This window comes from Canis lupus, chromosome 17, assembly GCF_003254725.2.
Source record: "Canis lupus dingo isolate Sandy chromosome 17, ASM325472v2, whole genome shotgun sequence".
In the NCBI taxonomy this organism is placed as follows: Eukaryota; Metazoa; Chordata; class Mammalia; order Carnivora; family Canidae; genus Canis; species Canis lupus.
In genome coordinates this window covers 37,023,165-37,039,541 of record NC_064259.1, presented here as the reverse complement: position 1 = coordinate 37,039,541, position 16,377 = coordinate 37,023,165, and the positions used below count along the sequence as shown (strand labels likewise).

At 39.5% G+C, this 16,377-nt stretch overlaps 1 protein-coding gene across 5 annotated transcripts in view; it reads left to right on the top strand.

Moving 5' to 3' along the window:
• Positions 1-16,369, top strand: part of CKAP2L (cytoskeleton associated protein 2 like) — a 31,992-nt gene extending 15,623 nt beyond the window's left edge. Inside the window, exons 6-10 of one of the 5 annotated variants that reach the window (XR_007402888.1) lie at positions 2,671-2,826; positions 7,099-7,162; positions 8,560-8,749; positions 8,823-9,020; positions 9,115-9,192. Coding sequence is in view for 4 of the 5 variants with exons in the window: in XM_035700569.2 (XP_035556462.2) it covers positions 2,671-2,826; positions 7,099-7,162; positions 8,560-8,749; positions 9,115-9,213; positions 10,490-10,715 (735 nt within the window). In the remaining variant the exon portion in view is untranslated. Of the gene's footprint in view, positions 1-2,670; positions 2,827-7,098; positions 7,163-8,559; positions 8,750-8,822; positions 9,089-9,114; positions 9,214-10,489; positions 11,673-16,212 lie in introns of those variants that run through there. The other 4 variants (XM_035700569.2, XM_035700572.2, XM_025453914.3 and 1 more) reach the window with 4 other exon arrangements.
• Positions 16,370-16,377: the final 8 nt, after the last annotated feature.

The window sequence follows — 16,377 nt, the reverse complement described above, 5'->3', positions numbered from 1 at the left end:
TGTCTTTGTCAAATAAGTTGGGCATTTTCCTTTCCTCCTATACTCTGAAAATAGTTTATACAACATGAGAATTATTTTTTTCTTTGAAAGTTTAGTAAGAACTTGCCCATAAAGTTATCTAGACTATGGGGGATAGTTTTAGGTATATCTTTTCAATTTTTTTCTATGATCATTAGTTTATTGGGATTTTATATTTCTCCAGGTAATGTTAGTAATTTTGTGCCTTTTATTTAAAGATTTCTCTATTAATCTTTTTAAAAGGCCATCTTTGGGGTTTTATTGATTTTTTTTCTCTTGCATCCATGTCTGCATCTATTTTTATGTTTGTTTTTTATTAGCCTTTTTAGTTGAAAGCTTAAATCATTTATATCAGTCTTATTTTCTTAAAAATATAATTAATGCTATAAATTTGCCTCTGAATTTAGCTTTGGTCATACCCTTTACATTTGACTAAGTAATGTTCTGTGTTAGAGTCAAGTCAGAAAAGCAGAAATTGCACCAGGTATCTTCATAAAAAGAATGTAATGTAAAGGTTGTTTTCACAGTGTCTTTTGTAAGTTCCCTAGAAGCAAACCCTAAGAGGAGAATTTGTGTGAAAGTAATTTATTAGGAAGAGGATCCCAAGGAAAACTAAGAGGGGAGTGGGGATGTGAAGCCAGGAAGGGAAAGGAGGACAAGTAGGATGTAGTATCAAACAAAATCCATGGAATATAACTGTGAGCACAATCCCACAGGGGAGCTCTGGAGACTGGATCAGACCTCTCAGAGTCATCCTGATTAGGGGCAAGGAGCAATAGTATTAATACTTCCCTAGTCATTGATTAACAGCCACACTGGAGAGACAATTTCCCAGGCACCCTGACTCCCCGGTACATACTAAGAGGAGCAGATGCTGGCTGTGGGATATGAAAGCACTTTGTGAGCCTGTGTGCACAAAAAATGGTAAAGGGACCATCAGAGGAGATGTGGGTACTACACACAGGGCTGGCAGCAAAAGGGAACCTGACATAACAGTGGCAGTAACTTTGGGAAGCAGCTATCACCCACTGGGTCTGGGAGGGTGGGGACAAAGAAAGGTTGAGGGTATCGGAACCAAGAAGCTGAGACTGACAAACTCCAGCTCTAACGAACTAGCTAGGAGATGCCAGGAGATGCGGGTTCCAGAGGAACTGGAGGAGGGGCCCAGCAGGTCTAGGACTCAGACCTTGAGGAAACGATGCTACCTTGTTGGTGCCCTTGCCGCTGAAGGAGCACAGTGAGGCAGGATCTCTAAGTACCAGGAAAAAACGTGGAGGGTAGAACTAACTGCTGCTGCCAGAGTGAAGGCCCATTGCTGGCTTGGCAAAAGGAAATAGGAAAGAGGAAGTCCCTCTCTTCTCCATCCCCACAACCTCCCTCAACGTCCCCCTACTGGCAGAGTCCAGCAAGGAGCTGCTGCGAAAGCAGCCAGTGATTTACAGAATCCCAGCGCGCAGCGCCCCCCCCCCCCCCCCCCCCCCCCCCCCCCCCCCCCCCCCCCCGTCACAAGCAGAGGATAAAACCTGGGTTTGGATCTAGAAGACTCTAAGTTAATAATTGATTTCCATTTAACCCGAAAGTTATCTTGGAAGAATATTTTTCAACTTCCAGATAGAGTTCTGTTTTGTTTTGTGGGGTTTTTTTCTATTTTTCTTTCAACTTTTAATTATACTGCATTGTAAATGTAGCCTACATGTGTTCTGCTTGATAGAATTTGTTGAAATTAGTGTCTGATCAGTCTTGGTGAATGTTCCCTCTCTTAGATGGGTGTTGGAATTCCTGAGTAATAGATACACCCTCCAGAACTCAACTTCCTTTCATGCTCTTCATTACTTTGTTCTGTCGCACTGAGTTCTGGGAGAATTCCACAGCCAAATTATCAGCTCATTGATTTCTTCTTCAACTCTGTTGAGTTTTATGTCTCTTTCATGTAGTGTTGGTTTACTCAAACATTGATGATTCTTGATTATGAGCTTATCTTTGGGGCTCCCCTGTCTCAGGAGAAGTAGGAGGCACTGCTTGGCCAGGTATGCCAGTATCTGGGTTTCTGGACATGGTAGCTCCCCACATTCCTCTGGGTCCATGTCACTGCCTTGCTCCAGGTACAAGCCAGAAGGGGACCAAATCAGTGAGGCCATTTCAAAGTTACTTTTTGTAAGAATTAGCCCTTTTTATATACACTGCATGAATCCCCAAACACACACATATATATAGCCCTTGACCCTTGCTTACCTATGCCATCCTTCATACTTCTGTTAGAGGCATATGGAAATTCTATTCACTATTCAGTGTTTACAGTATTATGAATTTGTAAGAAATATATGCATGTTGATTATTCTAAGGTTTGGCTCGGTTTAGGGGTTGGTTTTGCATTAAAATGTAAACATAGTCCTTACCTTCAGCTATGAAAAACGTTTTCCTATTTGGTCTCATATAACTCTTAAAATTAAATGACCAGTGTCAAAATTCATTTAAATAAACTGTTTAAATGGGTGCATTTTATTATATGTAAACTGTACCTCAGTATAACTGAATTTTTTTTAAAAAAAGTAAGAAAAAGTGATCAGACTGATTTCTATATAACTGATGAATATTAAATGTGAGAATAACAACAAAGTGGTAATAATACCTCTGGGTATTTTTTTTTAACAGGGTGTACCTTCTAATGCAATATTAACCATATTGTCCAGTATTCCTGAGATTGAAAAATTTTCTAAATTCTGGATCCTTAAAGCAAAGTTGTTGGCAAGTAAAGGTACCTTTGATGTTATTGGGCTGTATGAAGAGGCCATTAGAAATGGGGCAACAGTGAGTATCTGTCTTGGCTGGGTAACTTCCTGAAAATCCTCTCATGTGAGTGGTCTGTTGTTTGCAATGTGGCAGTCATACAGTGTCATGTTAAATCTCTAATTCACTTCATAAAGTTATATACAATATACAAAGCACAACATGTCCTTTATGTATATTTAATTAAAAATGTATATAGAAACTCATGATTTCAGTTCAGGTCATGATCTCATGGATCATGTGATCAGGCTCCATGTGGGGCTTCCCAGTAGGGAGTCTGCTTGAGATTCTCTCCCTCTCCCTCTGCCCCTCCCCCCCACTCGTGTGCACACGCACTCTCTTTCAAATGAATAAACTTTGAAAATATTTTTTTTAATTTATTTGGCAAGAAGTAGTGTTTCATGTAAACCAATAGAATCACTGTTGTTGTGAAGTGAGTGTGTCTCACTTTACACTCATTGTAGAAATAGGCATTTGTGGAAAGTAATAGCATGAAAGTTACGTCAATTTGCAGTACTTACAAAGTCATACCCCACTATAAAGGACCTAAAAACACATTAAGCCCAACATGTCAATATTCACCCAGCAATAATTCAGAGCCAGGGCATGAAAAAAAATTTAATTCTAAAACCTAGTAAAACCACTGTCTCCATATAACTTTTTTTTTTTAAGATTTTATTTATTTATTCATGAGAGACACACAGAGAGAGAGAGAGAGAGAGGCAGAGACATAGGCAGAGGGAGAAGCAGGCTCCATGCAGAGGGCCCAATGTGGGCCTCAATCCTGGGTCTCTAGGATCACGCCCTGGGTTAAAGGCAGCGCTAAACCACTGAGCCACCTGGGCTGCCCCTCCATATAACTTTTTTTAACAAAGACTGCCTCCAAGTTTTATGACTCTTTTCACTTAAATGTCACTTACCATGTCATTTTATATTCCAATGTGCCTCTTCCCATGATTGTTCAAAATCAGAGTTGTACACACACATGGATTAAATAGTCAAAAACATTTAATAAGTTTCTTTCCATAAGGCCTCTGTGTCCCTCCCCTCCCATTCCCCACTTCCCAGAGCAAACATTATTTTCACATTTACCTGGATAGTTTGAGATATTATACTTATATTGCTATTTCTTGATTTTTCAGTTTTAGACATGATTTGTAGACTTCCAACTGTGCAATATGAGGATTTAACCCTCTTTCTCTCATACACACATACACACACACACACACACACACACACACGCCTGCAAGAGATAGATGCCTGCAAACTTTTGCCATCCTCCATATTTCCACTAGAGTCATATGGAAATCCTGGTCACTATTGTTATGAATAATGCTGTGTTTATATTGTTATGAATATGTAAGAAATACATGAATACATATAGCCATGTAATATATACTATGGTTACTTTGCCTTTCAAGCACAACTTTCTACTTTCCTGAAGTTAATTTTTGTCTTATTTTCTTAGTTCTTAGTCCTTTGCTTAGTTCTCTGAGTATTTATTACTATATAATTAATTCCCAAGCTTTTTTCTGTTTGTATTTTTCAATGCTTTTTTTTTTTTAATTCAAGTTAGTTAACATGTATTTTAGTATTGGTTTCAGGAGTAGAATTTAGTGATTCATCACTTACACATAATACCATGTACTCATCACAATAAGGCCCTCTTTAATGCCCATCACACACCCACCTCCCCTCCAGCAACTCTGTTTATTCTCTATAGTTAAGCGTCACCTCCCTCTCTGTTTTCATCTTATTTTATTTTTCCTTTCCTTTCCTTCCCCTATGTTCATCTGTTTGGTTTCCTAAATTCTACTTATGAGTGAAATCATATGATATTTGTCTTCTTCTGACTGATTAATTTCACTTAGCATAATACACTCTAGTTCCATCCATGTTGTTGCAAATGGCAAGATTTCATTCTTTTTGATGGCTGAGTAATATTCCATTCCAATATTCTGGCTATTGTAGATAGTGCTGCTATAAACATTGAGGTGCACGTACCCCTTCAAATCAACATTTTTGTATCTATTGGATAAATACCCAGTAGTACAATTGCTGGTGATTAGAATTTATAATTCTAAAAATAGAATTATAATTCTATTTTTAACTTTTTGAGGAACCTCCATACTGTTTTCCAGAATGGCTGCACCAGTTTGCATTCCCACCAACAAAACAAGAGGGTTCCCCTTTCTCTGCATCCTCGCCAACATCTGTTATTTCCTGAGTTGTTAATTTAAGCCATTCTGACAGGTGTGAGGTGGTATCTAATTGCAGTTTTGATTTGTATTTCCCTGATGGCAAGTAATGTTGAGCATTTTTTCATGTGTGTTGGCCATTTGTATGTCTTCTTTGGAGAAATGTCTGTTCATGTTCTCTGCCTGAAGAAGCAATAAGTAACTGGATTATTTATTTTTGGAGTGTTGATTTTGAGAAGTTCTTTATAGATTCTAGATATTAACCCTTTTTCGGATATATCGTTTACAAATATCTTTTCCCATTCCATTGGTTGCCTTTTAGTTTTGTTGTTTCCTTTGCTGTGCAAAAGCTTTTTATCTTGATGAGGTCCAAAATATCCCAATACTTTTAAAACATCAGATATCCTAGCAATTTCTTTTTCTTAGAAACCCTTCTCCCAGAACTTTCTGACATATTCCAGGCTTGATAGGTTGCATTGGGCTTCCTGCTTTTCCCTCTCTCTCTCCCTCTGCCACTCCGCCTGCTTGTGCTTTCTCTCTCTCTCTGTCTCTCTCTCAATTAAATAAAGAAAATCTTTAAAGAAAAAAAAAAAAAAAAGAGGGGCAGCCCCGGTGGCACAGTGGTTTAGCGCCGCCTGCAGCCCGGGTGTGATCCTGGGGACTGGGGATCAAGTCCCACATCGGGCTTCCTGCATGGAGCCTGCTTCTCCCTCTGCCTGTGTCTCTGCCTCTCTCTCGTTCTCTCTGAATAAGTAAATAAATAAATCTTTAAAAAAAGACTTAGAGGTCTGACTGCTGAACAGATGTTTGAGTCCTCCTGATTTTGACCCCACCCTTCATTCCTGAGCCTTTCCGAAAGGCCCTGGGGTTGAATCATGTTGTGCCACACTGCCAGCTTAGGATTCAGGTCTTTCAAGTTGGCTAAGTTGATTACCTCTTCCTTCTACATTCTAGCTTCCAAATCTTGATATTTCTTCTATTCTTCATAGCTATTGCTTCCTTTATTCCCATTATCATTTTAGTAGAGTTCAGTGGGGGTTAGAAATAAATGTATATTGAATCCATCATCTTTAACTAGAAGACTGTAAAAATGTAAAATATGTTTGATAAATGTTTTATATAATTCAGACTTTTTGCAAGGTATTCTGTACATTTATTCCCATTCCCTTAAGCTTAAAGCACATTAGACTTTGTGAAAATGTATAAATAGCTTTGCTATTATACTTTATTGTCAGTTTACATTTATCATTTATTTGATACAGAATCCCAGGTCAAAAAGACCAAGCTCCAAATACAATGTTCCTATGAAATATTACAGTTCATTTATGATGTTCTGCTCCATGGCATGGTTTAGATACTTTGAAAAAAGGAAGGCTATCTCAGAAAAGTTTACCAGAAAAGTACTGTTTAATATTTTACCAGAAAAGTACTTTTAATAATAATGGATTTTTTCTAATATTATATTTTTATGTGAGGTTTAATATTTATTTTATATATTGTGTTTAGTGCTATGTTATATTACTAAATAAAAGAAGAAAGAAAGGAAAGGCTGGGAAAAATTATCCAAAATGCTAACTAAAGGCTGTATTTGGGTGATTGGATTGTGGGTGATTTCTCTTTTTAGGTTTGAATATTGTTCAGTTTTCCTGTAATAATAATATGATATAATAGTATATGGCTTTTATGATAAACACAAAGACACTTAAGACAACACTGAAAACATATGCTACATTTTTGTATAGCTAACTTTACATCTTTGAGCCAGAATCTTTATGTGGAAACACACCTCAGTGGGATCATATAAGTCATTAAGAAAATTAACTGATTAGAGAAATGTCACTATAGATAGCTTTCCATAAGCATATCTCTTCATTAAAGTCAAGCATGCCAGCATTTAACCAACATCTTCTTTGTTCCTTCATTTTTCACATAAAGCTCTAAGTCTGGAACTTTTTAAATGTTATAGTTAGATAAGAGGTAAAAAAGGAAACATTTTTATTATTAAAAAAAAGCTCATTGGTTGGTAAGCAAAGTTCCTTAGATCATTTTCTCCATTAATGTTTTTAATACTGTTTATGTATTTTCTTTCTTCTAGCCAATACAAGAGTTACGGGAAGTCGTTCTTAAAATTTTGCAAGACCCAAACAGAACCACAGAAGGTACTGTTATTTTTGTATTTAAATTCACTCCCTCCAGCTGCTCAAGTAAAAGTCATTGAGGAATTCAAAAGGGAAAAAAAGAAAAGAATTAGAAGTCCCCTGAAATCCCTCTCACTTCTTGGTTCATTTAGCCACGTTTTTTTTAGCCACGGTCAGTAGCTGATTTTTTTAGCCACAGTCAGTAGCTGATTTATTTCTATTTTTACAGGTAAATATACTGCTCAGCACCACACAAAGGTTATTTGCACAAAAGCAGCCTAGAGTAAGGTGTCTTGCTTCCCTGGAGCACTAGGTAGGAGCAGACAAGTGGCTCTTTCTCAGACAAGACTGAGGCAGAAGGGAGAGATGCCTCTATGTTATAACAACCCACCAGCACTTACATCCAAATTCACATTATAGCCTTTTAAAATAGCTGGAGTGGGAACCTTTTCACTCAGTTAACCATTGCTGTAATTGGTCAGAAGCTTTAGAAAACTCTTCTATGAAAAATACTGTGCCAAACACAGTAGTGGCCCACTATAGTTGTTTATATTTGTTATATGAATGGAAAGAAAAAACAAGCTACTTTGAGAAAATAAAATAGATTCATTTTCTGATCCTGGAAGGTGACAAATGCTTTTCTTTTAAGACAGTTTGAACTTTGGGGAACAATCAAGTCATGTGGAATGATGTCTAACTAGCCCATTACTTTTGGTGATAAGGTCACAGAGAAGATATATGCAATCATACCCTTACACTGGGCATGATGTTACTATTCAGATATTTATTTATAATTTATAGCATTATTCTTCTGAAGGCTGAGAAGAAAGACAGGAATCCATGCCTTTCCCACTTCTTGACCCCCATTGACCTCTCTTAGAGCTTTAGCCTCCAGCCATAATATCTGCCTATCTCATTCTAATTTCCATCCTTTCATTTTGGTTGTTGTGACTGAGCTATCACAAGACATTTTTTCACCCACTTCCCAAAATAATAGCCATGTGGTCATCTCTGGGTAGGAAGAGATTGGAAGGTCAAATGAGTTAACCCTAGTAAGTCAAGGAAATTGACCCTAGGTACAGCATTAGAGTAAAGGACAATGATTAGTCCCTATGGGAACCTCCCTCAAGAATGAATAAGAGATTAGGGATGTGTTCAGAATGTTGAAAAGGTATCAAGAATCCATCTCAAGTGGCAAGAAAACCCAAAGGCTGTCTGGAGAGCTGGTTGATGGCCTGATATAGCAGGGTATTTCTAGAGGGCTGGGCAGGAAAAACTAGTTATACATCTCACTTCAAATCAGTTGCTCTGTATTTAACTGGGAAATCATTGTATATATTGATTTTTCATTTTATTGCCTTTTAGTTTCAGCATTAAGTTGTTAAACCTTATTTTCCTTCTTGACCTTGCATATACAGGAGTTACCTCTGACTCTATAGTTACTGACACAAATATAACATCAACAGAAGAACTGGCCAATAAGACAGAATCTGAAATGTCTTGTCTTTCTCTGAACGAGAGAGAACAGGTTACAGCAACACCCCAAATAACCAAGGCAGAACAGGATAATCATCCTAGTATCAAACTACAGATCGCCCCAATCCCTAGGTAAGCAACCTCTAAAGTAAGCTATGTGTTTACAGATCTAATTCAAGCCCTGTTCTCAGTCTCACTTCCATAGATCCAGAGTACCAGCAGTTTGGGAACACTCCCACATCATGTGAAGACCAAGGGGGTCTAATCCATCTTTGGCATTAAGGAAAGGAGCTGAGCGTGAGGGGAGGGTTGAAACCATTGACAAGAAATCTGTGCCCTTTCTGTGCACACACACCATCTCCCAACACAGCACTCTAAGGAGACCTAACCCACCATGAGGAAGGTGATGCTGGAATGTGGAGACGGGTTGGAATGGATTTCCCCTCCCTCCTGGATTTGGTCCTGCACTCACAGATCCTACCCGCCTTTCCTCCCAGCCCCAGGGAGGGACACAGAGTGCCAAGCAGGGACAACTTCTGTAATTGTGGGAGAGAAGAGACAGCCAATAGGCCTATAAGGACAGGCTGTGCAGTCAGGTATGTACTAGATAGAAGCTGCTAATTTTATTGAAAGTGTTCAGTTTTTGAATAAGTATAAGACAGAATTCATAGGAACTGTGTCAGGGTACCAGTGCTATTTCCTAAAACGTTAATATAACATCAGTCTCTATTTGTGATTTTTATTTTAAGATTTTATTTATTTATCCATGAGAGAGAAAGAGGGAGGGAAGGAGGGAGAGGGAGAAGCAGGCTTCTTGCTGAGCAGGGAGCCCAATGCAGGACTCGATCCCAGGACCCTGGGATCATGACCTGAGCCAAAGGCAGACACTTAAACGATGGAGCCACCCAGGTACCCTCTATTTGTGATCTTAAATAATTTTTATTTTTTATTTATTTATTCATGAGAGACACAGAGAGAGAGAGAGGCAGAGACACAGGCAGAGGGAGAAACCGGCTCCATGCAGGGAGCCAGATGTGGGACTCCATCCTGGGTCTCCAGGATCAGGCTCTGGACTGAAGGTGGCGCTAAACCGCTGAGCCACCTGGGCTGCCCTATTTGTGGATTCCCTTTTAAGGGAATTCCAAACGAAAGTACCAGGACCACTCAGTTCTATATTTTAGTTCCCTGGAAAGCACAGCTGGGCCTCTTCCAGTCCAAAACCCCTCCTTCAGTCCTGGCATTACAGCCGGCTCACAGACAGATGAAGGCAAGCAGGTGACCTGAAAATAATCTCTGGAATTCATGATGAGAGTTTCTAGCAGTTTGTGAGGCGTAGACCAGATTCACTACATGGAAAGGTCTCTGCAAACTATCCTCCTGGCTACTTTTTATTGGAACACATTAAAACTCACAAGGAAGATGACCCGTTTATTCTAGTTTGTTTGTGGTTTGGTCCACCATCTTTAAAGGTATTTTTTTAATAATTTTCTGTCAAAGCTAGAAAGAATGTTAGAATTCATTAGTCCAACGCCATTTGGTGTTAGACCCAGTTTCCTCAAAACCTAGCAACTCTCTGAAAGTCTATGGAATAAACAAACACCAAATGCCAAGTATTTGACTCCAAATAAAAACTACGCTTAACACTTCATTCAGTAAATCCCTGTGCTTATCTCATTTGAGAGCAGATGGATACCATCCAGTTCATTCTGATGATCAAGGAAAAGCCATCTTCGGAGGAGAGTGGCCCTACACGTACTCTTACATCCACTTTCCTTGACATAGTCTACCGTATATTATTAGGGAAGAAGAAAAAAATTCAGAAGAATTTCAAAAGAAATTATAAGATTCTGAATGCATCTTTCTTTCTCACAGAATAAGTGGAATGCCAGACGTGCAAGACATGAAGCTCATCACCCCTGTACGGCGTTCGGCAAGGATTGAGCGAGCCATGTCCCGCTACCCAGAAATGTTGCAGGAACATGATATAGTCGTGGCTTCTCTTAATGAGCTGTTAGAAGTGGAAGAAACAGAGTGTTTTATATTCCGTAAAAATGAGGCTTTGCCAGTAACATTAGGGTTTAAAGTCCTCGAGTCATAATTTCTTGATGCCCTTTTTTTTCTTAAAGATGTTTCAGAGCCTCTGTGAACCAAGAAATACCCTTCTCCAGGTGACCTGGAAAAAACTATAATGGACAGACAGATTGTGGGATCTCAAGATTTAGTATTCACTGGGCTTACTCTCAAATTTAATATCCCCACAGGACTGTGTTTGGTTTATTGAAGACTATAGTTTGCCACAGTTTTATAGTACATAAATTTTAAAATATTGAATATTAATTTACCCCACAAGTATGGTAAAAATTTTCACTTTATTGATCTAAATTACTCTCAATATAGTTCTTTTTTATATCACAATGTTGGTGCCACAGTATGCTAGACTTTCCTTCCTACATCTGCCTTAGCAGAGAGGGTGAGTCCTCCCTGCCCCGACAGTGTTGCTTAGAAGCTAGCCTTCTGGACCAGATGCCATGTGACAGACTGTCTGATCAAATTCCCCTCATTTTATGGAGCTGATGCTAGCTATGCTTTTGCTTAGAGATCCTACATGTTTTTTGTGTGCAACTTTGACTTCTGACACAGCGTCCCTATAGATGAGGGGCAATTCACGTCCTGTCTGTGCCAAGGCTTCTCCAATGAAACACAGTTCTGAATGGGGTAGTCATCTAGCTTTTTATATCCAAATCCAGTTTTACATTTGTTATTCAGAAATGCTTCAAATAAAAACAAAAGGGAGCGGGAAAGAGGGGAGGGGAGGGTCACTTGCTTCTTCACTGCCATTCTTTGCTCTGCTATGGGACACCTGGCCTGAGAAGACTGTACAAGCCCCAGAGGCTTTCCTTTCCTTCCTCCTGGGCAACTGTTCTTAGGTAAAATCAGAATCATTATGTAAATATAATGTGTAGAAAAACTTAGCCAACATATTTTGAATTTTAGCTTTCTTAATATTTAAGTACTATCTAAAACAAAATAATTAAATTTTGTTCATTCCTGCTTATTTATTTATTATTTTTTTAAAAAACAGTGATAATCGCTTGGCCTGGAGAATTAGGGTTTTGTCCAAGAAACACTGATAGACAATCTTAAGAGGCCTCATAGGGAACATTCATTGCCATGGAGAACTCCTCTTGATCAAGGGTCTGACCGTCATCCTCACCCAGGAACTAGATTTTATCACAATAAGGGAAGCACCATCCCTCTATGTCAGGTTTATAATAACAAGATCCATAAAACTGAGCTATAAAACCATAAAGTTAATATGCTACTTTTCAATAAGAATAGATAGCCACCATAACAAAAATACAGGAATCCACACAGCCAGTCCTTTCCTTGCCTTTGGACAGACTTCCTTTACCTGCAAAGCCAAATAATGTCCAGGGAGTTATTTAGAGATCACAAAATCTAAAAGCCAGTTTCAATTAGGTTTCTGTCAGTTGCTAGGAGAAAAGTCCTACACACACAAACAATAGTGTAAGACACTGTTATTTACTGCTTCCTTTGGCCATGTTCTGGGCATCTTATCTCACTACATCTTCACAATAGCCTTATGATATAGGGATGGAGACGATAGTTAGTCAATGATAGGGCTGAAATTTCAAACTCAGAGTTGTCTGGTGCCAAGTCCAGAGCTTTCAATCCCTACCTCTACTTGAAGTAAAATAATGAGTAGGAAGGTGATAAGGAAAGAGAACTTCCCATTTGCCAAATTGCTATGAGAGCCAGAGTACTGTTTATTCTACAAATGAGGTGACTTGATCACATTTTTTTAATCACTAGGCCACCAACGCAGGAATGATGCTTCCATTCCCTTTATTTCTGACTGCTCAGGGCTGGATGTCAGAATTATCAATTCAGCTGCTGTAACTAATCCCAAAGGGAAAGCATCCAAGTGAACCTGTCCAGTGTCAGGTGCCAGGCTCAGGTGACATCTGTCTTGTGGCTCTGCCATCCCCAAGGTACAGCCTCATTCATATGGCCAGGGGTGGCTCCAACGAATGTCATATCCCAGCCAGAGGGATGGGAGAAGAAAGAAGGTGGAAGACATGCCCCTCTTCTTTTAAGGTTACAACTTGGAAGTTGGACACATTATTCATTATTCCTACTTAGGATTGCAGGGCCATCGGGCACATGCATTTATCTTCAAAGAAGGCTGGGAACAAAAAAAAAAAAAAGAAGGCTGGGAAAGGCTGGGAAACATTTTGGGTGGCCACACGCCCAACTAAAAACTCTTCCTGAAATGGACTACAGTCTGGAATAATGGAGTACATTTCCAACTAAGGTGTAGGAAAATGAGTACAAAGGTAACATTAGGTTTAAAAAAAAAAAAATGCATTAAATGAACAGCCCCTGGATGGAAGTATCTTCCACCCTGCCGTGCCCCTGCTGAGTTCCTAAGAGTTTAGAAGAGCTTTTTTTTTTTTTTTTTTTTTTTAAGATTTTCTTTATTCATGAGAGACACAGAGAGAGAGAGGCAGAGGGAGAAGCAGGCTCCCTGCGGGGAGAGCCTGATGTAGGGACTCAATCCCAGGACTCCAGGATCACACCCTGAGCCAAAGGCAGACACTCAACCACTGAGTCACCCAGGTGCCCCTGGAAGAGTTCTAATCCAAAGCTTTCTAGTCTTTCCCCACTTCCTCTTGTCTTATAATAATCTTTGGCCCCACCTTCTCCCCTGCAATGTAATAATAAACCAGATGGACCTCGCCTGCGCCCGCCCCGAGCCCGCGTCCTCCACTCGCCCCGCAGCCAGGGACACGCGCCGCCCACCGACCCCGACGGAGCGGACATGGGCAGAGCGATGGTGGCCAGGCTCGGACTGGGGCTGCTGCTCCTGGCGCTGCTCCTACCCACGCAGATTTATTCAAATCAAACAACTATTGTAACACTTTCAAGTAACTCCTCCCAGAGTACCTCGACTGCCCCAAATCCAGCAAATACCACCACCACACCAACTGGCGGTGCTCTGCTGTCAACAGCCAGTCTCTTCGTGATCTCGTTCTCCCTTCTACATCTCTACTGTTAAAAGACTCAGGCCAAGAAACGTCTATACTTCCCCATCTTCTAAACCCAATCCAAATGGCGTCTAGACATCCAGTGTGACAAGGAAAAATACAGGTCTTCATTGAATCTGCTAATTCCACACCTTATTTTATTGACACAAAATGTTGAGGATCCCAAATTTGATTGGTTTGAAGAACATGTGAAGGGTTTGACTAGATGATGAATGTTTATTAAATCTACTGGAGTTTCATGTACAAGATGAAGAGACAACATCCAAGATTAGATAAGAGATAATTTCTTTAAATGTGGCTTAAAAAGTATGGACATGTAAAATTCTACCTTGAAAATGAGAATAGATTTTCTCTTACCAAGTTGTAAAAGATGGGACATGAACAGATTCAGTTTTCATTCGGTTCATTAAATCTTTAAGGCCATAAAACGGTTAATACAAGAAGCTTCCATGATTCTATTTATATGTACATTAGAAGGAACTTCCAGGTGTTACTGTAAATCCTCAATGCATTGTTTCAGCAGTACTAATTTAATGCCTATGTACTCTAGATAAAAGTTTTACATTGTTAAGCTATCACTGTTTCTTAGGAACTGAACTCTCCTCTGAGGCTTTAGGTTTGACATTGCATTTGATTTTTTATATAGTAATTGACATGTGCCAGGGCAATGATGAATTGGAATCTACCCCTGATTGTGAAGCATAACGAATAAATTTTGCTTAAATATTTATCACTTATTCCTATTGAACAAGGATGCCAGATTCATTTAGCTAAACTGATTCCAAAGAGTAGAAGTACGTTGACTTCAACTAATTTCAAAATGCTTATTTCTGCATAGGTGGAGTACTTCTTACAATTTAAAAATGATCTGTTTTCAAGGTAAAATCGACAAATCTTGAAATTAAAAAAGGCAAAATATGTGCGGGAGCCAAAAATCATAAATCAAGTATTTGGGAAGTGAAGACTGGAAGCTTGCTTACATTAAATTCGGAAAAACTTTTATACTTTTTCTGTAAATACTTTAAAAAAAAAAAAAAAACTCTGAATCAGAATAGCCACATTTGGAACACTTTCTGTTAGTCAATATTTTTAGATAGTTAGAACCTGGTCCTAAGCCTAAAGTGGGCTTGATTCTGGAAAGTAAATCTTTTCACAACTGCCTCGATGCACAGAAAGCTTTTTAAAAATAGACACTCTAAGGTCTTTTGTTGGGGGATCCCTGGGTGGCGCAGCGGTTTAGCGCCTGCCTTTGGCCCAGGGCGCGATCCTGGAGACCCAGGATCGAATCCCACGTCGGGCTCCCGGTGCATGGAGCCTGCTTCTCCCTCTGCCTGTGTCTCTGCCTCTCTCTTTCTCTCTGTGTGACTATCATAAATAAATAAAAAATTAAAAAAAAAAATAAGGTCTTTTGTTCGCATGGTCACACACTGATGCTTAGATGTTCCAGTATCTAATATGGCCACAGTAGTCTTGATAACCAAAGTCATTTTTCCCATCTTTAGGAACCTACACCAGAACAACAATATCCAACAGATCTCAAGCTACTGTGTGTGTGAATGAACATTACGTTTTGTTTCATCCCTGAATGCTGTACATCAGTTTTGGATTGTATATTGTGTTTGTGTATTTATGCTTTGATTCATAGTAACTTCTCATGTTATGGAATTGATTTGCATTGAACACAAACTGTAAATAAAAAGAAATGGCTGAAAGAGCAAAATAATAATAATAATAATAATAATAATAATAATAATAATAAACCAGATGATGTAGTTCACTCAGTAAAACAGGACACCATAGACGCCAGAGATGCAACGATGAGCCACGTGACCTGGCCCCGTGAAGCCAAGAGTCTTGGGGGGACACATGTGAAAATGGAATAATCCTCAGAAAGAGAGGTCACTAGGAGAGAGACTAAGAGAAGGATCTGATCCAGTCAGGGAGGTAGGGAGGCCTGTTAAGTCTGAGGAAAGACAAGTTTAACAGAAGAGGTAGAGGATGCTTCAGGCAGAAGGAAAAGCAAGCAAAAGGCCCTTTGGCCACATCTCCCCCCCCCCCCCCCCATTCTTCCTCAGATCCAAAGAGTTCTTCTGGTGACTATTCATCCTCCAGCCCTCTCTGCATTCTTGCTACCCTAGGAGGGAATTCTAAGGATTGATGGGTAGCATTAGCTACTGCACCATATTTCAGCATCTTTCCAGAAAAGCATGGGCCCTAGGGTCTGGGCAATTTTTCTGATAAAATTCTACCCTCTGGCCCTTGAATAAGAATATAGTGTTTGAAAACATAAGGCCAGGGATACCTGGTCTCTGCCTGGAGAATCCACCTAACAGACTCAGGCCCAAAGGTCAATCCAGGAAGAAGAACAAAAGGCCTTAGTGCCAGACCTAGAAGCTTCTGAAACTTATTCGGAAATAAACCCTTATTTATCCTCAGATATTCCAAATGTTTCCCTTGTTTATCCATAGAAAGTAAAACTAGTGAACTGTTTCACGGACCTGTTCCTTCAAGAGTTTGTCATTTCAGTTATGTAGGTATATTCATCCTAAGCCTCTAGATGATGCCAGATGATGCTACTAACAGACAAAACAGGAGCCGCAGAAGTGAATTCAAATCAGTGACATCAGAACAATGAAGGGCCCAGGCTTAGCACCGCATAGCATCTCCTGCCAAAATAAAATGAGTCTTTAT